Below are 25,021 nucleotides of genomic sequence, written 5' to 3'. Positions count from 1 at the left end.
ATAAATTAGTGCCTTAGATTGAGGTTAGCCCACAAAAAGCATCTGAGGGCTTAGATAATAAAGCACAATTTAAAAAAGTGCACCTGCACATTCAACTGACTAGTAAGTATAAAAGTAATGTAAATGTGTGCGGTTAACCTGTATCCCACTTCTTCTTTTGTTCAGCAGTCTTTACTATTGCTTCGTTCCGGATGATTGTGCTATGAAAAGAAATGTCAAATCTATACAACAAAAACAACTCAGGTTCAAACCTATTATTTTGGAAAAGGGAAAGAATGCACGGAATAATGGCTCCAGTCAACGGCTTAACTGAAATCCGTGTATTTGTTGGAATTTTGCTGAAACTGATGTTTAAATGACTTGCCTGGGCTTGCACTTCATCTCATCTCATCTCATCTTCTATACCGCTTTATCCTGCATTCAGGGTCGCGGGGACCTGACACCTATCCCAGGAGGCTTAGGGCACAGGACAGGGTACACCCTGGACAGGGTGCTAATCCATCTCAGGGCACACACACAGAAACACACTCACACACTACGGCGATTTGGGAACGCCAGTTATCCTAACCTGCATACCTTTGGACTGTGGAAGGAAACCAGAGTGCCAGGAGGAAACTCACCAATCACGGGGAGAACATGCAAACTCCATGCACACAGAGACCAAAATCGAGTCTGGCCGGGAATCGAACCCAGACCGTGGAGGTTTTTGTGCAAAATGCAGCTTAAATAAATCTGAGAATCAGTGCACAACAGTTTAGGATTAGAGAATGATGTATGTCAGTTTTGTTAGGCTGATTAGGCAGATTAGTAACATCTCTAATTATGAATAACTGGGATACATAATGAACTGATTTATAATCACATTACTGGACCAAACATTTAGAAAAAATGACTTGAGTGGCTAAATACAGAGAAAATATTCCTTTCTCATCTTTGATAAAATCTGTTTTGATAAAATCTCATTATCTTTCAGATCAATGTGCAGAATGCCTTGAAACGACTAGAAGAAGTGCAGGAGATGTTTGAAAAGAGAAGCATCAGCCTGAAGAGGTTGTCTGCCAAGCAAGCCAGACCTGTGCAGCCTGTGGCTCCACGCCCTGAATCTTCTCCCAAGCGCCCATCTCCTAAAAGCACACGACCAACTAGTTCTGGTAAACAACTACAGGAAGCATTTTTTTAAATCCTTCTTTTATCTGCATTGCAGGATGCTGTCACGTAAATGCTGTTCAACATTCAAACAGTAGACGTGAATGTGTTTGTAAATCTCACGAAAAAATTATGTGCAGCTGCACGAAACTGGTGTTTTGTTCAATATACCGCGCTGCTGCTATAATCTAACGATATACTGTAATACTGTGTATGATAAAACCAAAGATCTACTATGGTGGATTTCCATTGCACCTGTTTTACTTGCAAATGCAACTTATTTTTTAACATCTAATTATAATTAAAAGTATTAAGGGGAACGTTGGCATTACTGGGTCAGATGTAGGCAATGCTCACTCCTGTAGAACATTTTGTTGCATATCCAATCCACAGTATTCTGCATTGTATATTTTATAGTTTAATTAAGACATCGTTTCTGTCTAGCACCAAACCGCAGAGGGCCAGAGAATAGTTTCACCAAACATACCTCTGCTGATACTGAGTTGGCAAGAAAGAAAAACATTCGCAAGACTAAAGGAGGCATCAAGGTAGTCACACACCCTTTGGATTTAAATACATTCAAATGTCTGTCAAAGCTGGGTTAACCTTTTCTTCTCCACACCTCTCTGTGGCTTGTTTTAAGATTGAAGTTATGCACGAGGAGAGTCAAGGAGGTACAAGCCACGTTCTCGTGAGCAGCGAGACAGAAGAGAACTTGTCAAGCAGGCGGCGGTAAGCCATGGTACCACTCCCCATGTCTTTTTGTTCCCTGAAGGAATCCATTCTTTACAAATTCCACCCAATTCCATGCATTATTTCACCTTAATCAGACCTCCTTTAAAAAATGCATGGTTACCTCGGCATATATATTGAATCTGTTCCGAAGGTTAGTTCTTTAGGCGTCACGCATTTTCCCATAGGAAATAATGTAAATGTAGATTATCCAAAGTTGTTCCAACCACAACAGAAATATTACCAATATTACCATTTTCAAACATTATGATCATATTTTTGAATATAAAAATAACATTTAGAAAAGGTATGAAAAAATTTAATGAAATAAATTAATTTCAATAAAAATGAAATAAAGAGACATTAAACTTCATTTAACTTGAACGTATGATTCCTTAGGGCACGGGCTGCTTTAAAAAACAAAACTAAACGTGGCTCCCTTTTCTTTTTGAAGCTGTTCTTGCTTCTTGCACAAAATGCAGAAAAAAACCACAAACCCACTTTCCATTGACTCAAACAAGTTTCGAATGGCTCCCAGACGTACATGCAACCTGTCCGCATGTGCAATGTAGGTGCAAACCAGCGCTCAGTCCGGCTCGGTTTGGTCGTTGTACAGTATGCCAAAAATGCTTCGCATGCCGAGGAATATTTCTTGCAAAATTTTTGTTCTTGAGTCGAAAATTCTTTGTATGCCGATGTACCTCTGTATAGAGAAATTAGGTTGCATTAAGGTTTGCGAAATGTGGCAGTGAACATCTGCTTGCGAAATGTGGCAGTGCAAAATTATGATTTTTGTTTATTTTACATTTTGTTTAGTCACTGACGACTGTACTTTCTTCCAGTCATTATCGTGGGGTTTCTTGGTATGCATTTAGTATGGATAGCTGTTGAGCTACAAGAGATCATTAGATATCTTATCAGTTTTAATAAGTAGCAGAAAATGGCAGTGGGAAACTTCTTTATTTCTTTTAATAAAAACTTAAACAACAGTAATCATAAGACACTCTTTTTCAAGTTTGTAGACCTTGTAGTTTCAAGGTCTGGAATAGAGAAATAATGCTAATTCAGCAAAAGTGTATTGCTTCTCATATGGAATTATTTAAAAAGAGTGATGTGGTCTGTGATAACTGTCTCGGCAAATGCCAGTGACAGGAAGTTTCTAGTTTTGCTCTTTTGAAAAAAAAAAAAAAAAGACACATACAAAGACAAATACAAAGAAATTTGTATGCAGTATTTTTATTTAATTTAAAACAGCAATTCTGCTCAAAACAATATTTTTTAATAACCAGACAACAGCAGCAACATCGACTGTAACAATAAAGAAAATCCAGTGACTCTTTATGTGGATCTGTGTAATAGCACACAGCTCCCCAGGTAGATCCTTCAAATGTCCCGAAAATCTTCAGCAAAAGATTGGGTTCAAGTTAATAAGTTAAGCTTATTTTAAGGTCAACAAGAGCTTAAAAAAATATTATTATTTTTTTTTAGCATATAGAAAAAACATTTATCACATTATGATGTACAGTTAAATACTGAGTAACAGAGTAGATCTAATACTCCTTCATGAAAAAGCTGCTTTGCAGGAATAGCTGTTTAAAAAGTAAGGAAAACAGAGAAGCTTTATTTTCACAGCTGTGCAGTATAGTTGCCCAAAGAAACCTGAAGAGATGCCATTTACCTCTGGGGCAGTCGCAACTTTCCAAAGATACCGGACATCATCCACATGTCCATGAGAGGTGATCATCTTTTCAAAAATGCATGGGTGATATGGGGCTTTCCCCTCACCTGAGAAGTAAACATGTTGCTGGGGCGACACCCCAACAGTGATTGCGCAGATGCCCATGAAAACATCATCAATATGGAAGGAAGCGTTGAGAGATAAAGTGGCCTGGTAAATTTTGGCAGCTACATCTGCAGACACTACATAACCCGCTCCTGCCGTGTAGTCTGGGTAGGAGGACCACTGGTAGATCTGGAATGGCATGTAGTATTTGCTGTCCTTACGTCGATTAGGAGGAGCACCGCGGTGAACGTGACCAATCCAGAGATCTGCGACGCCCTGGTTGCTGAGCACTTGGAGCTCCCGGACCAGGTTTGGTACGTGGACAAATACGTCATCATCGGCAGACATTACAAAGCGAGCATGGGCACAGTTGGCATGTGCCCAGCGGAATTGCAGCAGGAGTTTTAAAGTAAGGTTGTGGAAAGTATCTAGAAAAGCCTGTTGGACCAAGTCTCTGTGGATCTGGTCCTCAGTCTGAAGCTGTTTCTGAATAGCACGTCCCCCATTTGGCTGGATACCCATAACAAACACCACCTTCACAATGACACCCAGCTCCCTGTTGATGTAAGTCTGGTTCCCCCAGGTAGACCGTATCACCTGCCTTCTCAAAAAGTGCACCGGGGAGGTTTTAATGAAGAGAAGAAGCAGCACGTCCTGCCCTCTACATGTGTCCTTGTGGTCCATGAGGTATGGAAAGTTACCGATGCTGGTAGCTTTTTCGTGGCTAATGCTGAAGGAGTGGTTAATGAATTCATAGCTGTTGATCAGGTAGCGGTAAGAGTAAGATTTCACATGGCTCACAACATGATGGTCCACCTGTTCCCAGTTCAGCATAAGTGCCGAGAGGATGAAGCACGTGAAAACGATCTGTAGGAATTTACATTTTCGGACCCTCCTGAAATTCATAAACATTCTGATACCTTAAAAATCCCTCTCATTCCTTTCGTTTCTGGTCCAATAAGGCGATCTTGAATAGCTGCTCTTAAATCATTTCCATTATAGGTAACAGACACATATTGCAGATGTACAGGTAAAGGCGAGTGTGCCCCATGTTCTTGGCCATGTTCTTGGCTTCCTCAGCCAGCAATAATGTTACTTCAATGTGTCCATCACCTCTTTTAATGATATATTTGGAAACAGCATTCTGTGAACAGAACAAATATTGTTTCATTACCATTTTGCACTTGTAGTAATCATGACCATAATCATGTTTATGGCATTTTTTGGGGGGCCCAAGTTTTTAATCTGACTTTATCAGCATTCGGTGGTGTCGTCTTTGTTAATTTAACACAGATATTACCTGGTCGATAAGTACAGTATGGCATGAATGACTGTCAAAAGAGACTGTCAGATGTTTCCCAGGTGTTTCTGTGAGCTTTATAACCTGAAATCTGGGTGCCACCATTTGTAAGCCGGAAACAGAGTCTCGTTTTTTAGGAAATGAAAGGAAAAGCCAGCTAAGGGCTATATAAAACAATAGGGCTTTACAGAACTAAGCGCATGAAAAGAGCTGTTAAGAGCTGTGTAAACATTTCATGAACAAAAAAGATCATTAGACCAGCAAGTCTATGCAAACGCAGACCATGCAACAATGGAGTCCAACAAAACGGATGGCCTTGTAATAATGGCAGTGCGAATCATCTTACAGTGAACTCCAAAGAGGCTTTTTGTATAATGAGCACTGAAATCTTTACAGGTCGATTTGCCTTATTGTAATCCAGCTCTACATGCACCTGTTCCCTTTCCACACCAGGACATACTGGTTTAAATGCCATTTCAGACAGGTGTTTACTTTAAGATACTAAATTTAATACTTAACAATTAATAATAATTGGGAAAGCTGAAACTACATATTAATAAATTGTTCTGTATGTGACTTGCCACGTGATGGTGGTGGTAGGGAGTTAACACATTGTAATAATAACAACAACAAAAAAAAGTCATAATGGCAAGCGTGCTTAACATAAAGCCCTATTCTATCACATTCCTTATTCCCATCTGTAACAGAAATGTATTCATATCTATTTAAAGTACTTAACATTCATGCAAATAACATAAAACAATAATAAAATAAACATTAAGAAGCTTCTAACAACTTAAGTACATTGCAAAGTCAGAATAAATAATTTTTCTATTTTTTCCTGGACATTAAAAGTAAGTGAAGGCACCTTGTGATCCGAAGTATTACCACACATCATGCTTAACACATTTTAGTATATGAGCACTACACCCAAAAGATGTAAAAGCTTAAGTAGTTTATTCTACTGTAACCTTATAGGACTTTAAACAAAGCCACTATGTTATAAGTATTAGCAATGCTCCTCTGTCAAATGTTTCTCAGTTCAAAATATGTAGAGAACTACAGTACCTAAAGAATATGAGCTATCTGTATCCATACTGTCTTTAATTATACAAAGTGTACAAATGGCACACTGTTTCAGTCCACATCGGTTAGACTGGCACAATTTAAATTACATTCTCTACAATCGAAGTGGAACGTTTGAGCGAGGTATTTCTCCTGAACTTGAACCAGCTAAAAAAAAAAAACCATAAAAAAAAAAAAATTATAAATAAAAATTGCTGAACCCTTGTGCCCACTTTTTTTTGGAAACACACAGGCACTTTTTACATAAGAGGCCACTTCTGTGTCCAGCTTACAGTCATTTAAAAATTGAGCTTAATTTATTATGCCAGCCACTGAGTTAATACTGTGGTTTAAACAGACTTGCTTTGTGTGTGTGTGTATGTGTGTGTGTGTGTGTATGTGTGTAGCAATAGTGCATAAACTATCCCTGAAAAAAAAAACACTTCTTTTTTTTATGCCGCTGTGTGACTTACCAATGCATGAGCCTTCATCCATGTAGGAAAGTTTGTCCCTGAGAGAAGTTCAACGAAGATGTGGGCTCACTCTATTTTAACGTGTGACTGAAGCCTGTGCTGGAGCTTCTTTCATTCTGGTTGGACTAAAGAGGGAGGAGGGTTGGACATAAGTCTGTCTGCATGAGTCTGATTTTGCACACAGGACTTAAGAATTTGCATGAAATCCTGTAAGTTGTAAAGACAAATTTCAGCAAAATTGCAGTGGATTGTCTGGCTTTGAGGTGACCAGGACATGGTAAACTAAGGGAGATATGTGCAAAAAGTATCATATCTTTATACCTATAATTATTCTTTAGATATACAAGGTAGAGTCATTTGAAGATGGCCATTGACATGGAAATTTATTTAATAAGCAGTGTTGGATTCATATAAGAGAGACCATGAGACCTTACACTAAAATAAAAATATATTCATACTTAATAAACATGCATACAGAAACACCTGGTTGATGATAGAAGTCAGTGAAGAATGACCAGATAAATATCCTGAACCCTTAGGGCGATAAGAAAACCATCTCAGAATTCACAAAACCTTAAATACCATAGGCATGTTTGCCCTATTGTTATGATTGTAATTATTATGGAAAAGTTAGGGTAATTAGGTTTATTACATGTACAGGAAGGCAAACGAGGTCTAATAGCTTTGTTGTTGCCGACTAAGCAGGTGACAGAAACTGGTTCGTGCACATTTACACATTTACCTATTTACAGACAATATGTTCACTGGAAACCTCATATTCCTGGGAAAGAAAGATGACTAAAGCTTACCTAACGCAGGTTTATGCCAGCCAAGGTGTTTTGGTGCAAAAAGAAAAACAGCGTAGACAATGAACCTCCTTATAGTCTCGCTAAGCTATAATCGATTTTGTGTAATGAAAACCGTTTCCTCGTACTCCCATACTGAGTTCAATTTATACATGTACATTCAATGTGACCTGTGATATGATTAATTAAAAAAAAAAACAGTTTCAAGCTGAGTTGTCGACTTCATCAGCGTTAATAGTCCTTTTTAGGTATCATATGCATCTTTCATACTGTAAGTTCGAAGATTATTTTCTTTTTTTGAGCACAGACGCTCTTTCTGTTTCTCCCTGTAGACACATTATGAACGAGCTGATTGAAACAGAGAGACTCTATGTTGAGGAGCTCCAGAGTATAATTGAGGTATGTTTATAATCGAGGTCTGTTTATTTCGACATGTTGAAGACTTAACCCTTTTTGTGTCATGTCAGATGCAGGAATTGACGTTGTGGTCTGACTATTTGCTCTGTATGGGTATGGGATGAGTGAATGCAAAGCGCTTCAGGAGATCTTCTGCATATGTTTACATAGCAAATGCTTAAGTCCTTACTATTGCTGTTGGCTTCACAACTTGTCTTTTTTTGCTACTTCTTAACTTCTTCTATAACATAAAATAAGAATCAGACATCTCTTATTCATTAAAAAAAAAAAGAATTGGAGCCGTATGGTACACTCCCATGTGAATAGAAATTGATACCTGCTACTAATATCAAAGGGAGTTAATCTAAAATTATCACAGTTTCATTGAATCTAGGTGAAGCAGTTTGTAAGCCTGTTTTGCAAATTCAAGAAACTGGAGAAGGCAGATACAGATACAAATTAGAAGAAAAATATACCTATATCTTATCTTTCCTTCCAGGTCATGAACAAACATACATGTTCACGTACGTCACTGCGTATTAAACTGTGTATGTGTGTGTGTGAATTAGAGTTTGATGAAAAAAAAAAAAAGCAATGACGTATTATCATAATTTATGATTGCAATTTTTTTCCCCCTCTTTATTAGGGGTATGCGGCGGCACTGGATAATTCAGAAATGACACACCTAATACCAACAGTATTGGAAAACAAGAAGGACGTGCTGTTCGGGAATCTTGACGATATCTACGCCTTTCATAATAGGCAAGAAATTTATAAACCCTAACCCTAATAAATATTTTCAAACTTTAATAAGCTGCCGTGAAATCATGCTAGCATTACCTGTGAGCTCACCTTTAGTTTCCCCATGCGGCACCAGTTGCTCACTACATTCTTGTCATAAGCTAGATGCCTACAGACTTTAAAACGGATCAGTTGCTGTGTTACTGTTATTTGTCCACTTTTCACATTGACTTTTACATTACGATGGGATTGTGGGATATGAAACAGGAGATCTTTTGGAAGCAGGAGGCAGCATGTTTCTCCTCTTACACACATATTTAATGTATTTTTTTTGTTTGTTTATTATTTTATACACTAAGGGTGCTTTTGCTTTGTGTATAAAATATGTTTCCGTATTACCACACCCTAACCACAAGGACTTCAGGTATTACAAACATTTAAGACGTTACTATGATGATTTTATCATGTTAAAACTTATGCAAGTTACCCAGAATGAGGCTGGATTTCTTATAATAAACATGTTCTGATCAGCACAGATTTATTCTTCCAGTGATCTATTTTCTGCTTGTTCCATCACGCTTCTGCTCTTTGCAAAATGTATTAGGTTGACAATTTAACTATTTGCGTGTCATTGGTAGGGGGTCCTGCAAAAATTATATACTGTAAGAACAAAATTCACTAGAAACCTAAATAAAGCACAGAGAAAGAATGAAGAATGTAGAAATATAAATCCAAACCTGGGTCCAAACTTTTGACTGGCACTGTAAAATTGTGCTTTTCCTAGAACTAAAATTCGAGGTCACTTTAGAAAACATATGGACAGCCCAACCAAACATGAGGGAAAAAGGGGGGGTGTTAAGTGCAGACGTCTCTTGTTTGATGTCTCTAACATGAATGAACTTGCATTGTTTTCAGTGATCTTTATGTTAACTAGGATGGGTTTGGAATTTCTTTTATTTGAAAGCTCACTATGTCAAAGTTCAGTGACATTGTGAAATTGTCATATTAAGTAGCATCATAATGTGGTGCTTTTTTTCAGCATCTGCGGGCTATTCTACACACGCATGCACAGACATTCATACACGCACATCACAAATGTTGAACAGTCCTAACACTTACATCTCTCACTTACACCCACACAAATACAGTACATACACCCACACAAACACACAATGTTTTAAATAAAAAAGGGCAGCCTTAATGTAAAAAAGTTCAGTAAATAGTTGCACAGCTTTTTTTTAAGTTTACTCAATTTTTGTAGAAATTTGCTGGCCAAACTAAATATTTCACATTGCTGTTTAGTTGACACATTGTGTATGCAGTTTAAAATCTTAAGTTGACCCAACTTGTCATTCAAAATATTTAAGTCAGCTAAAGTAGTATTGTTTGTGGGCTCAATTAATTATATTTCTCTAGGGTTGATTTACTGTAGCCCAACTTTTCATCTACTCCAAAAGATCAGTTGTCTCCCATTGGTGTAGTTTGTTAACGTGATCGTTTTTCTATAAAAACAGGTTGGCCCAACTATATTCCGATAAATAAAACACAAAAACATTACTTAAGAAACTTTATTCTTCCAGTTAAGTTAAAACAGTGATTTGCAAAAACAGGAGAATACACATTCTATTTTGCTTAAAGTATTTTAATGGAATACCTGGAGACAACCAGATTCCTATTCCATAGTATTTTACTAATTATTTTACATTACAACATAACCTTTTTTAAGAAATTTGACTTTTAAATACTATTTTCAATGTGTCCGACACACACGCACACACACACACACCCAAAAAAAGTCTATGGCAACAAGAGAGTCTCTCCAAGTCCAATAATAATCGTTTGGAGGGCTTCATACTGTAGGTGTACATCCAGTCCTTTTGGAATTCAATGTTTAGAGCACAGACCTGACCAAACATCACTCCTAAAGCTGCTGCATGTCACCCAGACCCTCAAAGACTTTAGTCTCCTTCAACACCATGTTCAGACACCTTCAGTACAGTAGCTACAAAAGGCCAGCTGTCACCCCTCTCACCCCAATCCTCCACAGCAGAGCTCTGGTTAAAGAGAACAAGAGAATCATGTAAAGACAAAGATGATCAAAGTTATAAAATGTATTTTATATTTTGATAGAATATCTAGTTAAACATGTTAAAAAGTAACATATTAATAGGGCTATATCCCATCAAAATATGAAACACTTTCTAAAAGTCTAATGACTTTTTTTTAAAGCTATGCATTGGTTCATATTCAGAAGGGTTTTTATATTTTTAAAGGTTTTACTTTGCCATTGTCAGAAGTAACTACATGTTTGAAGTGATGTTTTAAATTAACTCATTTGAAATCATACAGATAAGTAAACCGATATAACACTCATAGAGGGGAACTGCGACTCTGAAGCCAAACTAACACAGACATTTTTATATCCTTTAACTTACCGAGTACTGAAGTGTGCTATTCCTTAAATGGTAAACACTGGGGTTTTCTCGAAGTTCCGTTAACTGAGCGCAGAGTGCCTCAGTATAACGATAAGCAGAAAAACAACGGTCTTGTGTATGCTTGCGTATATTCTATTCAATTCAATTAAATTTGATTTGTATAGCGCTTTTAACAATTGTCATTGTCGCAAAGCAGCAGTATATATAACGTTAACTGTCTAAAATACCTTTAGGATAACTATAACATATTTTATAAAAAATAAATAAAAATGAAATAAATAAATAAACAAAGCAGTGCAGTCTGATAGCGATAGGGGGGGTCTTATAAATCACGTGATTGCATCTTAGTGAAGGTAAATTACTAGCTCAACTTGTTTTGTTTTTTTTGTTTTTTTTATTCAGTCTGGGTCTCCAAAGTTTTCAAGAACACAATGTTACCTGTTGTCTCAACAAGTACCACTGTAAGAAGTTGGGCCAACAATACAGTATTAATTCATGTGCACAAACATTGTAAAAACATTTACAAACACATTCACTTGTCACACGCAGACTAAAGACACCCACACGCCTCTTTCACACACACACACACACACACACACACACAGCTCTCACTCTCACACCATGTCATAGAACCCGCAGATCATTTTGTAACACCTGCTAGTCTTGGGGGCTTTTGTCAATCAGCCCTTAGTAGACTGATGTCCCTGTCCACAAGCAATCTCCATTGACACACAGTTGGCAAAAGCTGGATTAGAAGAACGTGAGTGTCCTGCTCTGACCTCAACTCCATTGAACACCTTTGGAATGAACTGGAACACTGACTGTACTCCAGGCCTCCTCACACAAAGCCAGTGGCTGACCTCACTAATGCTGTTGTGGCTGAATGGAAAAAAAATCTCCACAGCCAAATCTAGTGGAAAGCCTTCAGAGAATGGACAAGGTTATTACAACAGCAACGAGGGACTAAACCTGCAACGAGATGGTCAACATATGGGCGTGATCATCAGGTGTAGTTCAGTCAAGCTTCAGTTGAGCTTTGTTATCATGCTCAGACCCCACACTGATCTAGAACAAAAGTAATGAAAAAATAATAATTTTACACCAAAACTGACACATGCTCCAATAAAACATTTATGTTACTGTGGATGTAACTTGAGGTGACAACATGAGATTCTGTAGAATTCTGAGCTGCTATATAGAACAGCCAATAGATAGTATGTGTAGGCTCTTACCACTATTGTTAGATCGTATAATTTCCGGTGGTTTTCAGGAAATTGCACAAACTATTCTACAGACTTTAAACACTTAAACAGTTACAGTAGGTTGACATTTGTTATGGCCATTATTGCATTATGACTTCTGAGTTTCCCTTTTTATTTCACCAATTGATCAGCCATAACATTAAAACCACTAGGTTTTGGGTTTGCCTCATGCCCCTGGGGCAGCTCTAGCCTTTCAGGGAGTGGCTCCACAGGGCCTCTGGAGTGTGCTGTGGTGTCTGGCATCAGGACATTGGCAGAGGATCGTTTATGTGCTGTGGATTGTGGGGTGGGGCCTTCATGGATCATGACATGACTTCTCATGGGTCCTTGATCAGATTAGGATCTGGGGAGTTTGGCAACTGGGTGAGCAGCATCGGGCTCTTGCCAGCTTAGCAATATGTAGCGTGTGTAAGGCTGTTCTGATATGTTTCTATTGTGCCCAGGATTGACTTTTTTGGATATTTGTGCTGCTTTTAGTCCTTGGTCCCCGGAAGCATGGGTGAGCCATGTGTGCCCAGAATTCTTCACCAGTTTCCAGGTGTATAGGCGATCTGTGTTGTTCAGTTCCCCTAGTGGCGGTATTGATGTTATGGCCAATCTATATATAAGCATCTACACATTTTCTGAATCAATAAGTAATTTACACTACAACCAAGAGGCATAGCTGGGGAAGGGCTTATAATTTAATCACACTCTATACTATAGCATCATTAATTTTCTGATCTCTTACAAAGCTTAATTTTCTATACCATTCAATGGGGGTTCTGAGTAAAGGTTTATAATTATGTACTTATATATGTAATATATAAACATATTGTATCGAATTACATAGGGTTGTGAAGGGTGAACAGTATACAAAAGTGGACCATAATTATGGTAAAGTTTTTATGAGGAGATGCTTATTTGGCATTTTTGAAAGGCGTCTTTAGTGCGAGCACTTGTTAACAGTCATAGATAAAGCTGGTAAATATATAATTTTAAATATTTAAGGTGAAAATATAGAAATATCAAGAATCTTGTGCATTCTGATATTTGTTTCTATAATAGATACTTCTTAAAATATCTTTGATAAGACTTCAGAGTCTGCTTTGTAACAGTAGGATGGAAGGCTTTGTAGTTAGAAAGCATTTATTTTTGTCGTATCAATTTTATGAAAAAAAAAAAAGGAAAAAGTAACTGTTTATATTTAGTATAATGTATGTGATAACAGAAACAGATGCTTCACAACAAGAAACATAACTATAAAGAGATAAAAAAAAGTTTGGCAATTTGTATTTTAATTAATATAAAAAAGTACTCCGTGGTGAATCGCTGTGTTACATAAAGAGAGTTATAAAACATTTCGGCATATGCTGTTATTGGAAAACACCACTCTATTTGGATTTTTTTCTTTTTTTACAGTAGTACGTCCTGTCATTTGTATTCCTTATATAACGTAATAACATTTAAATTGAATTACTTTTGCTTCCTTCTCGCATCCTTAGTTATTCCGCTTGTCTTTTTTTCTTTTCTTTTTTCCACAGGACATTTCTCAAAGAGCTGGAAAATTGCATGGAGAAGCCAGAGTTAGTGGGAACATGCTTCTTGAAAAGAGTGAGTAATTCCATAAGGCCCCAATGAAAGCGGTCACGCCGTAGGCTGTGCACTGACTCTAGGCTGTAGGATATTGCTTGGATTGAAAATGAAAGGCTGTCTGCCTCTGCTGTCCCACAGAAAGAAGAGCTGCAGATCTATGAGAAATACTGTCAAAATAAACCACGGTCTGAAGCTCTTTGGAGGCAGTGTGGGGACAGTCTGTTCTTTCAGGTGATGCATGAATTCCTATACTTTGCCTTTAGAATTCTTTTCTTCTTGTATTTTCTTTTATAAAAGATGATTATGCACATGTAACAATTCATTTTCATATAGGAATGCCAAAAACGGTTGGACCACAAGCTTTCGTTAGATGCATACCTGCTGAAGCCTGTGCAGAGAATCACCAAGTACCAGTTAATGTTGAAGGTAACATTTTTTGTTTTTTGGATTACGTCCTCATTACTGCTTCGGATGTCTAAAGTCGTTTCGATTGCTTTTTACAGGAGATGCTGAAATGCAGCAAGAACTCAGAGGGTACGGCGGAACTAGAGGAAGCTTTGGCCACCGTGTTGGACATCTTAAAGTCTGTCAATGATTCCATGCATCAGATTGCTATCACTGGCTTTGAGGTATTTGCATTTGCTTTTGGCATTGCATGTGTACTCATTGCAAGAAGTAGTATGTCATGGTTGATGATATCCCTTCTTTGTAGGGTAATTTGAATGACCTGGGTAAGCTACTTATGCAAGGCTCTTTCAACGTGTGGACAGACCATAAGAAAGGTCACAATAAAGTAAAGGACTTGGCGCGATTTAAGCCCATGCAGAGGCACCTCTTCTTGTACAATAAGATGATTTTGTTTTGCAAGAAACGTGAGGAGAACTCAGATGGCCAAGAGAAATCACCATCCTACAGTTTCAAGCACTCGCTGAAGGTACGGCCTCAGGTTTTCCTATGTTTCCATCTTCATTTGTGACATTTGCAAACAGCCTTTGGGTTGTGGCTTGAACCCACAAGTGTTGCACAATAGGCTGTTGAAAAGGTGTGTTGTACATCTGCTCTTACTGACACACTTTGATATCTATACTGCTAAATGAACAAAATGATTGTAACTGAATACATACTGTATAAAGACAAACCACAAGATTTATCTTTTAAAACTATAGATATAAAGGCAACACTGGTAATAATAATGTTAGCATTCTGCTGGATGATATCTTTATAATTTATAGATTTTTGTCTACTTTATGAACCATACTGGTAATATGCACTACATTTTCGAACATTTTAAAACAGTTAACACACCGTTTGTTTTTAACGTATTGCTGTGCACCATGTTTTACCCAACAGTCCATTAGCAAGAGTGTAACGTGCTGTAGCTAAGGACAGTTGTACTGTAGCAGCTCTGGCCGCTAGCTGTCTTGAGAAGATTAATGAGTAATGAGTGTAGAGTTATCTGGGAGTTTGCACATTAACTTCTGCTTCAAACTCGAAAAAAAAGCCATTAGTCAACTACAGGGGACACAGGGATCAACTCCTGAGGGCCCTCTTGTTCTTCGAAAGAGTATTAGCACTATGATATCAGCACCATGACACCATGACTATGATGTCATCGTCATCACTCTGATAATGGGGTTTTAATAGTGCTGATGTCATAAATGAGGGGGGCCAATTGTTCTTCTACGTTTTTTTTTTTTTCATCTTGGCCCTTTTGGGGGTCTTAACATGCTCAAAAGCACAGGTTGGAATCTGCTGCCTTTAGGATGCCTGCAAGTCTTAGCATGTCTCAGGGTGTTCACACTTTTATATATACATGTCGAACTCGGTACACTTCTAGATCTCATTCAGCTGAACAATGATTACTATGCATGTCATAGACTCAACTCAACACAAGGTCAGATATTTTTAGTCATTTGAGTCATTTGCGGATGTCATAAACACACATTTATGACATCAGCACTATTAAATACACACACCACACATCCTATACACACACATATCACACATATACTATACATTCACATACAGTACTACACACACTACACACATGCAGGACTACCCTAAACAAACATACTACACACACACTACATATCCTACACACACACACACACACACACACACACACACACTTTACATACACTACACATCCTACACAACGCCCAAGCAGCGCCCCAAAGCCGGCCTACATTGAGTGACATCAGCAACTGGGACTTTTGGGTCTTAACATGCTTAAAAGGCACACAGGCTTTGCGCACAACTGGCGATGGCACAGGTGACTGGAAAGAAACTACCTACTCTACCTGGACGTGGCAGAAAGAGGAAACTCTCACCTGCCGCTACAAGATTCCTGAGAAAGCAAGTGTAGAAAAATGTAGTTGCAGCAGGAGCTGAAGTTTCACTTTTCATTATAATGGTACATACTGAACACTGAAGGTCACCTGAAGGTCGCTACTGACCCTAGAAAACAAGAAAAGTTGGCTTCAATACGCTACAAAACATATCAAGGGTAAATCTGTTCTATGCCGTGATAAAACGAAACATTGAACTTTTTGGGCTTATGAACCAGCAGTCTATTTGAAGGAGAAAGAATTAGGCAAATTCAGTAAGAGGGGCCCTGCCTACAATAAAGCATGGCGGTGGCTCAGTGCTGCTCTGGGGCTGCTTTGTTTTCTCTGGTACTGGAAATCTGCAGCGTGCATTGGGCAATATGTGTTCAATCAAGTATCCTTACAGAAAACGCCATGCCATCTGTGAAACTTCGGTGTCATTGGACCTTCCAACAGGACAATGATCCCCAGCATACTCCAAAGTCTGCCAAGGATTTATTTCAGAGGAAGTCCTGGATGCTTCTAAAAGTCGCCTGACTTTTTAATCCAAAAAATTATTTTGAAAAAAGCAGTCGCAGCAGACAAACCAAAGAATCTTACTAAACTAGAGGCCACTGCCCAAGAGGAATCGGCTAAGATCCCTCAAAAAGTATGGTGTGTGGCTATACATCACATTGGCAGAAGGTCATAATGGGGGATAAACTAGGTACTGAAGATTAAGGGATGAGATAACATACTTTCATGTAAAAGTTATTATATCATATATCAATATTTATTATATTTTATGATTATATCATAGAGTTTTAATACCGTAGTCCCCTTTAAAAGAAGCATTTTGTGTTGACTTTGTGTTGAGAAACCACTTGTTATATTAGTTTGTGTTGAGCTATTTAAATTGCTCTTGTATCACTGATTTCTTACAAACAGCTGCAAGTTGGTCATATTGGCCAAAAAACTATGCATACTGTACATCCAACATCTTTTCTATAGGAACAATTGCACAAGAACTTTTGTGTTGGATGCTGAGAAATCTGGAAATTTTGATTTAGCATTTTTGTTAGGAGTCTAATGAAACTGAAAGAAGTCTTAAGTTCGGTTAGAATTACAGTTTCACGGTAACAAGACAATCTTACAGGCTGTTTTAAGGGATAACAAGGTCAAACCTGTTTCACTGACATTCCATGGCATTAAACATTAATATAAACTGATAAAAAGATAACTTGTCAGTTCACCTTACCCCACTATGGCCATGATTGCTTCACAAAACCAGATACTGTAGCTAATTTATGAACTGCTCATTCATTTATTCAAAAGTACTTCCTTATAGTCTGGGAACAAGTACCAAAGCTGACAAGCAGGAAGAAAATTCCATAAAAAAAAAAATATCTTGTTGGTATGTTACTGTATGTCATTTAAAGTTGTGTAGTTTCAACTTGGGGTTGAAATATCTAGTCACTTTAGGAAAACAGAAACGCCATGCATCTTCTCAAGCCAAGGACTATCGTGTTAAGTTTTTAGCCCTTGGAGCTAATGAAGCGTCCCACAGGCTTCATCTAAAAATTCATGGTTACTGTCACTGAGCTCATCTTCTGGGAAGGTTATTTTACACTAATGCTTTATTTATTTTTTGCCATAAATTAAACCTTTGATACTTCACTTCTGTGGGTTTTTTCAATCAATAATCATTTATGATTATCTGCGTTGAGAAAATGCTATTTTTGTCTCTGGATACCGGGAAGTTTCTTTGCTTTTCAGCTGAAATAAGTTCATGTGCAGGTTATAAACAATGGGACCTTTAATAAATTAATAAATAAATAAAACTTAATGAACTAAAATTTTCTTTGTGTTCTGTGGCAGATGAGTGCAGTTGGAATCACAGAGAATGTAAAAGGAGACGCAAAGAAATTCGAAATCTGGTACAATGGGAGAGAGGAAGTCTACATCATTCAGGTGAGGTGCAGAATAAGACATTAAAAAAGACGCTTTGCTATTTAAACCCTCAGTCATGTACGAATGTGTTTATTTCAAACAATTCTAAACCTGTGTGTGTGTGTGTGTTTGTCATGTATCTGTAACGCAAGATTTTACTTTCAAATAAATTCAAAATTAGACTGGCCAAGCATGCACAAACAGCACACCCACACAGCACCAAACCACCACCTGCATTGTCTTTAAGTTTCTTGCAGCTCTTGTTTTATTTCCTCGGTTGATCACTGGAGGGCACTGTTGACTCTCTGGATGATACAGCGAGTCACTGAGTGAGTCGATTTGCATTCTCTCTCAGGCCTCCTCCATGGACGTGAAGAACACGTGGGTGTCCGAGATCAGGAAAGTACTGACGGGCCAACTGGAGGCGTGCAAAGGTGTGTTTTTCACATCAGGGGTCAGGGGTCACTCGCCCTCACATTGTAACACTAAAGTCACAGCCCTGGAAAGTTTGGTGCATCTTACAGCACGCATGAGGAGGAGGAGGCGATTGCAAGGGTGGATGTTGTAGGATGGGGTGCAGAGTTTGATTATTTCTGTGGTTTCCTAATATATTTGTTAGGAATCAACCTCAGGATTACTCATTGACTACATCTACTATCTCGTTTTTTTTTTATTTGCTTTAACCAGTATGTAAATGTATACAGACTCGCTGAGAGTTAGATTGCTTTTCTGCAGGCTAAGTGTAAAAAGATAGCAAAAAATGAAAACAAAAGCATGCAATTTTTTTTGGTGCCCAGATTCCAGATGTGGTGTTTGGATAATATATTTTTATGCAATTTTATTCATATACAAAACTTGCTTTCTGACAATGACAGTTCTGAATGAAGCATGTCCACATTTACACGAGCAGCAGCAAACCTAAGCAGCAGCCCTTATTCGAATAGGGAGGTAGAGTATATAGAATAAATGAGCTGTCTGAGCAGAAGTGATCACAATGTGGATTTGTTTTATTAATCAAATTGCCTCTGTGCTGGCTTGCTCCTGCATGCAAGATTACTCTGAAACGAGATCTTTGTTTATCAGTACAGAAGTGCTGTCATTGTAGCGCACAGCTTGGATGGCAAACAAGAACATTCAGGAAACTGAAGTGTTACTAATTGAAAACAAATTGCAGCCTACATTTACTTGCTCACCCACAAATATACACTTTGACTCAAAGAGGAGTTTTCTACATAGGTAAAGAGGAGGAATATTTAATGTGCTTTTTATTACGCTTAACATCAAATTTGTTATGAAAGCTATGCTTTTTTTTCTTTATTAAGCCATTATTAGGCCTTAATTTCATGACCCCCCCCCCCCCCCCCCCCCCATTTTATATTCCTTAAGCAAGGCTATTATTTGAAGATAGGATCCCAGTTGGCTCTTATACAGGATATTTTGATATAACAAACCTTTATCAATCACAGTTTGATGGCAATTTTTTAAACCACAACTTATTTCTTCATATTTTTCATCCAAACGGCCAGACTTGTTTGGTGGGGGGAGGGGGCGTCGGGATTTTTCCAGATTTTCTCCCTAATTTATTCCCCCTCTAGGCCCCTGGCTGCAGGAGGCTACAGCATCTTCCGAGGTTTGAACTTGATTATAATTTAGTGTGAGCACTTAACTGCTACGTACCGCTGCATACCCCCCACTTGGGGGCGACTTGTTTGTGTTTTTAATGTAGTCTTGAGAAATAGTTTTCCAGGCACCCTGAACAACTTTTTTGATTGGGCTCTTAATAGAAATGTTTTTGTTTGTTAAGCCATACAGTGACCTATAATTGTTCAAGCATGAAAAAAGCATCTTACTTAAGGCATTTACCAATCGCCATGCATTAACCAGGATCAGGCCCAGGTTCAGTCCCCACTCACCCTGGAGGCAGTGCTGGTCCTAAGACTAGGGTAAATTTGAGAATTGCACCAGGAAGAGTATGTGGCATAAACCAAGTTGTGTGCGGATTGGACTAACAGCCAACAATTTAAGGCAGGAACCAGTGCATTGCAGGTGCAGATGAAGACAGATGATCAGGCCGATTGTTAGTATACTGATGATGCTGAATGCTGTGTGGCTGGAACAGATGAGCAGGGAAATAAGGTTGCTGTTGAGGCTGTTACATAAGCAATATCTAAATTGTATCTTTAGGCACTTTACAGTAAAGGCCTGTCACAATAAAACTAAACCACTGTTACGAGCACAATTCGTTCCGGAAGTGGGCTCGTATTTCAAAAAACTCATATATCAAAGCAAATTTCCTGTGAATGCTGTATGTGTGTGTTTGTGTACTGTATGTGCGTGAAGCTAAAGTAAGAGGAGAGAAGGAATCAGCCCCTCCCCTCTTCTCATCTTACACAGTAACACTTCCTCCTTTCTTATTTGAGTTTCACACACACACAGACATACACATACGAATTAACGGAAAGACTGTTTTATTGGGAAAATTAGCAAGGAACATTGCTAACAACTCTTGCGTAAGCGCATACTAACAGAATCACTGCTGTAAAGTAAAAATAAAAAACAAATTAACCTTCACTTTACCTTCTACCTAAGAATCGCGACAAAACAGTGTATCTGTGTAGAGCAGAGTGTGTGAAGGCGCGAGGAAGAAGGGGGGATGAGGTGTGTGAAGGTGAGAGGAGGAGGATGTGTCTGAAGGGGCATGGTGTCAAATTATGCGCATGCACACACATAACAGCATGCTGACCCAGGGAGAGAAACCTCTTTAACCTCTCTAATAAGACTTTCTTTTACTTTACACCCATGCGCACACGTGTGTTATAATAAATAGTACACGTGCGCTGTATGCACACGCATACAAACACAACATAAAATATGCTTACGCACACACATGTGGTCACAGTGTTATAGTAAACAGTACATGCGTGCACGGATGTTGATTATTCCAGTGAGAGACGCGCACTAAGACCCAGCAGGGGAGACAATTACCCACAGTTCCGCAGCGCAAGAAGGAGAAATACATTGGCTCAGTTGTGATCACGTGATGCTCGGCGTCAAAACAAGAAGTGCGTGCGTGATGCATAATACTCGGTACTTATATCAAAACTTGTTTATTTTTCAAGGCAATATTTCTTAAAAATCTTTGCTCGTCTTGCGGAACACTCTTGCGTAACTCGCAATCCGAGGTTCCACTGTAACTCGCAATCCGAGGTTCCACTGTAACTCGCAATCCGAGGTTCCACTGTACACCTAAAAAGAGGTGAAGGGCCACATCAGCTTCTTGTCTAATGTAACTTTCCTGTGGTTCCTGTTGTCCTGTGAGTTTTTAAGTACTTTAAACACTATGACCTTAAGTTGAATTTATCGTGTACTATCTGATTCTTAATTTGTTTTATTATTATGTTTATTATTTATTTCTACTTTAGAATTAGACTTACTGGAGATTTCTACATGTCTATCTAATGTTGTGACGTTAGGAATAAAAAGGTTTAAAATTTTCAGTGAATCTGGATACCTCACATGTTGTGCAAGAAGTAAATAGACGTATAGTTTATGATGAGGATTATGTATATAGCATGTATGCAAAATATACAGTATGTAGCAGCATTCGGTATATTTTTGATATTAATGTGTTAATTAATCTAGAGATTTTAATGCATTTCTATTTTTCTGTTAAGCAAATTCATCATTACTTAATGACCTAGTTTGACCCTAATGACTTCCTATAGTCGCAGCGTGGTTAACCGTCTTTTTGTGATAACGGCACATTTAATGAGGATAATCATCATCAGGTGAGCTGAACGGCAAGTTTCATTATAAAAAGCTTCTAGATGGAAGTTTGGATAAAACCAAAGTTGTGCTTGAGCTACCTATTTTCAGATCTGAGGATCCGCGTTCGAGGCCTGTTGTAGTGTGATTGACTCGATTAAAATTTTTAATCAATTGACAGCACTAATTTTGACAGGACTAACATGTAAGAGGAAGCATTAAAAAAATATTCATAGTTTTTTGACATTTTTAGTAGCTTTAAGAGCTACAGTACAACTCGCCTAGTTATGGAATTAAAGGTTCTCGGCGGATCTTCAAACAGCACAATGATGTCTTACAGTACTCCCGGGTCGACCAGGTCGTTATTGTGTTTGTTTTACTCTTTTCTTTATATCCAGCTATAATTCTATAAACAATAGAAAGGGGATTTCAACAGTCCTAGATATTTGTTTCTGGCATATTCTATCATCGAAAACACTAAAAATCCGGTCTCTTTGGAAATTAGACATTTCTTAATATTTAAATCTAGGCATTATAAACGGGAATCACCAGCGGCTGGGCGATACAATAATATCACAATACCTAGGTGTCGATCCTCATATGATATACATATTTTTTTGTTTTTTTGTTACATATCATATAATTTGGTCCTGCCACATTTTACAACCTATTGTGCAAATATCTGATTGCAAATACATAAATTGCCATAAAAAAAAAGAATTGCGATACGTAACTGAATCGATTTTCCACCATTGCCCTCTTGCTTAATGATGGTTATGGAAAAGAGAGATTTTCATGTATGCATGTTATCAAATAACTATGGGTGTTGTTTTGCTTCTTGCATGTCTGTGTACGGCAAACGTTTGAATCTTCTGCTTTCTCCTGTGTCGGTTCTAAACATTGCAAAGTATCCTCCTCTCCTCTACTGCATCGTGCTTAAACAATGTGTATCCGTCATTAACCTTAGCGATTTCTACCTTACTGTATGGTGCTGTGGGAATATCCAACCTTTGAACCTCTCTTACTTTTGCAGAGGCAAGTCAGCTCCATCAAAGAATCACGGAAAACGTTTACCATGCTCCCATGAGGTACAGTACTTTGTGTTTATGTGTGTGTCTTTATATATGTGTGTATAAGTGCCCACCCAGATAAATGATCCATCTTGGTACACTGCCAGGCTTTCTGCTTGAAGCCGGCTGAGTAGTCATTTAGTGAAGAGAACAGTGTGGTTCCCATCTCTTATTTGTTCGCTCTGTGCTTTTCTCTGGCAGGAACACTCGCAAAGTCGCCCTGAGACAGTCAGACTCCTCGAGTCCAGAGACAGGCTACAAGCGCAGTGACAGTGGCCCCAACATGAGGCAGAAACGAGGTGAGAGCTGCTTTGAGCAGCATCCAAAGAGCCCGCATCCTGGCTCCGGATATAATAATAAACGACGCTGTTTGAGATTTGGATAAGAAAGGAAATCTCCTTAACTGTTGAGCAGTATGATATGTATAGCCACGAGCAGCCTGTTCTACAGCAACTACCTGCTTTCCTACTGTTAAGTATTTAGACCACGTTCTTTACTTGTGAAATTATTTGTAATTTCTAAGGGCTGCCGTCCAAACTCTCATTCAAGGATAATTGAATGTTATTTGGCACCACGCTTAGTTCTCCCTCAAAACTGTCTCTCTCACTTACTCTCACTACTGCCTTCTGAAAATATCCGTAAATGATTTATAAGGATAATTATTACTGATTATACCACAGCATTGTTGGATATTCAAATCTGTTTGGTTGGAAGGTGTTAATTTTCTATAACAGCATGACTCTAACAGTAGGCAAATCATAGATTTATATTAATACGCTCATTCTAATTTGTTATTGTTTCTATGGTAATAGATAATTCAAAGATCTATATATATATATATATATATATATATATATATATATATATATATATATATATATATATTTGGGAAAGAAAATTTGTTTATGTGGTGAGCTTTTTTTTTTGCAAGAAGCCTCCAACGTCAGCATTTCGTAGTGGTCTGTAAGCTCAAAAGTTTTCTAGATGGAGGGCTTTCTTGTTTCTAGGTAACCTGAAAAGCTGCTCTTTTTCTCTTATTAACTTCACTTAAGTGGAAAAAAAGACAAACAGAAGGATTGTGAGTAGTTGTTAATGAAAATAAGGAATAACAGTCAAATACAACTATAAGTCTCTGACTTATAAACGATTTCTGAAATATACAATGTAAAGCTTTTTACAACACACACACACACACACACACACAGGTGTGGTGTGTTGGTTCTGCATTGTATTTCTGTAAGACTGCGCATCCAAATCGCGAAGGGAATCCCAGTGATGCAGCGGGTTCAGCTCATTTAAAGGGAACCTAGAAAGAGGTCAGGGGGAGGACACCGCTAGATGGTGTTTATTGTGCGCTTAAATTTTGTCTCAGAGTTGTTTCGGATTGTGAACTCTCTGTCTCGATGAGAATTTTTACAAAATTTGGATTATTTACCATCAGTACAGCCATTATCTATCATCGTGCTCCCGGACTGATTCACTGAAATCAGTGAGATTGACTCATTTCTCCCACACCCCCACATGCACACACATATATTATACTGGACATTTTATGCATTCACTTACATATTAAAGAGAGCTGTAAGTAAACTGCGTTACATTTGTATCTGCGGAAATTCATAATCCAAAGGTTCATGAGTCAGGGACTTACTGTAAAAGAATTCTTTATAGTACTGTACATTATAGTACAGTTAAATTCTTTTCTTGGCTGCTTGTTATGAAGCCACGTTCAGAGCACAGGGTCAGCCATGATAAGACATCCCTTATAACAATTAAGCATTAGCATTAGAGGTCAAAACAAATAGGTCTTTACAAATATGGCACTGTATTTCTCATTGATATAGGGAAATAAAACACTACAGGACATGCTGTTATGCAAAAATAGGTTCATACAGTACCATTCAAAAGTTTGGACACATCTTCTAATAAATTTTTTTTTTTCTACATTTTAGAACAATACTGGAGATTTTAAAGATAAGAAATAACCTATATGTAATTAAGTATCAGCAACGGTCAATTGTTATTTTAAGACACAAAGTTAGCTCTTCTGGAACAGTTTGAAAACCCTTCGAGCACCATGATGAAGTTAACTCTCATGAAGATCATCTCAGGAAAGCAAAACCAAAACTTAGCTACCTAGGGTATTTTAGTTATGAGGGGTGTTAAAAGAAAAAAAAATGTCTTTGGATATTCAGAATAGTTTTCAAGTCACATGG

The 25,021-nt window shown here is 38.0% G+C and overlaps 2 protein-coding genes across 7 annotated transcripts in view; one reads left to right on the top strand and one right to left on the bottom strand.

Annotated features, from left to right (window-relative positions):
- mcf2l2 (MCF.2 cell line derived transforming sequence-like 2) overlaps positions 1-25,021 on the top strand; it is an 87,879-nt gene that overhangs the window by 43,875 nt on the left and 18,983 nt on the right. For all 6 annotated transcript variants that reach the window (XM_053512525.1, XM_053512524.1, XM_053512529.1 and 3 more), the window contains exons 13-26: positions 974-1,151; positions 1,591-1,694; positions 1,790-1,878; positions 7,638-7,704; positions 8,348-8,463; positions 13,663-13,732; positions 13,853-13,945; positions 14,048-14,140; positions 14,218-14,343; positions 14,427-14,648; positions 17,899-17,991; positions 18,326-18,404; positions 22,769-22,823; positions 23,007-23,104. In XM_053512525.1, the coding sequence (XP_053368500.1) occupies positions 974-1,151; positions 1,591-1,694; positions 1,790-1,878; positions 7,638-7,704; positions 8,348-8,463; positions 13,663-13,732; positions 13,853-13,945; positions 14,048-14,140; positions 14,218-14,343; positions 14,427-14,648; positions 17,899-17,991; positions 18,326-18,404; positions 22,769-22,823; positions 23,007-23,104 (1,483 nt within the window). The remainder of the gene's footprint in view (positions 1-973; positions 1,152-1,590; positions 1,695-1,789; positions 1,879-7,637; positions 7,705-8,347; positions 8,464-13,662; positions 13,733-13,852; positions 13,946-14,047; positions 14,141-14,217; positions 14,344-14,426; positions 14,649-17,898; positions 17,992-18,325; positions 18,405-22,768; positions 22,824-23,006; positions 23,105-25,021) is intronic.
- On the bottom strand, positions 2,916-6,856 carry b3gnt5a (UDP-GlcNAc:betaGal beta-1,3-N-acetylglucosaminyltransferase 5a). Its single transcript, XM_053512531.1, has 2 exons — positions 6,500-6,856; positions 2,916-4,805 (listed from the first exon to the last, which is right to left on the bottom strand). Exon 2 carries the CDS (start codon positions 4,571-4,573, stop codon positions 3,440-3,442), a length of 1,134 nt encoding a protein of 377 aa, XP_053368506.1. The 5' UTR covers positions 4,574-4,805; positions 6,500-6,856; the 3' UTR covers positions 2,916-3,439.

This window comes from Clarias gariepinus, chromosome 15 (genome assembly GCF_024256425.1).
Source record: "Clarias gariepinus isolate MV-2021 ecotype Netherlands chromosome 15, CGAR_prim_01v2, whole genome shotgun sequence".
NCBI classification, from domain to species: domain Eukaryota; kingdom Metazoa; phylum Chordata; class Actinopteri; order Siluriformes; family Clariidae; genus Clarias; species Clarias gariepinus.
Note: the sequence above shows the minus strand (reverse complement) of the source record. Positions and strands in the feature narration are given on the sequence as shown.

Bases quoted from the DNA above. Each gene is read 5' to 3' on its own strand.
- b3gnt5a (XM_053512531.1), bottom strand. From the start codon at position 4,573: ATGTTTATGAATTTCAGGAGGGTCCGAAAATGTAAATTCCTACAGATC.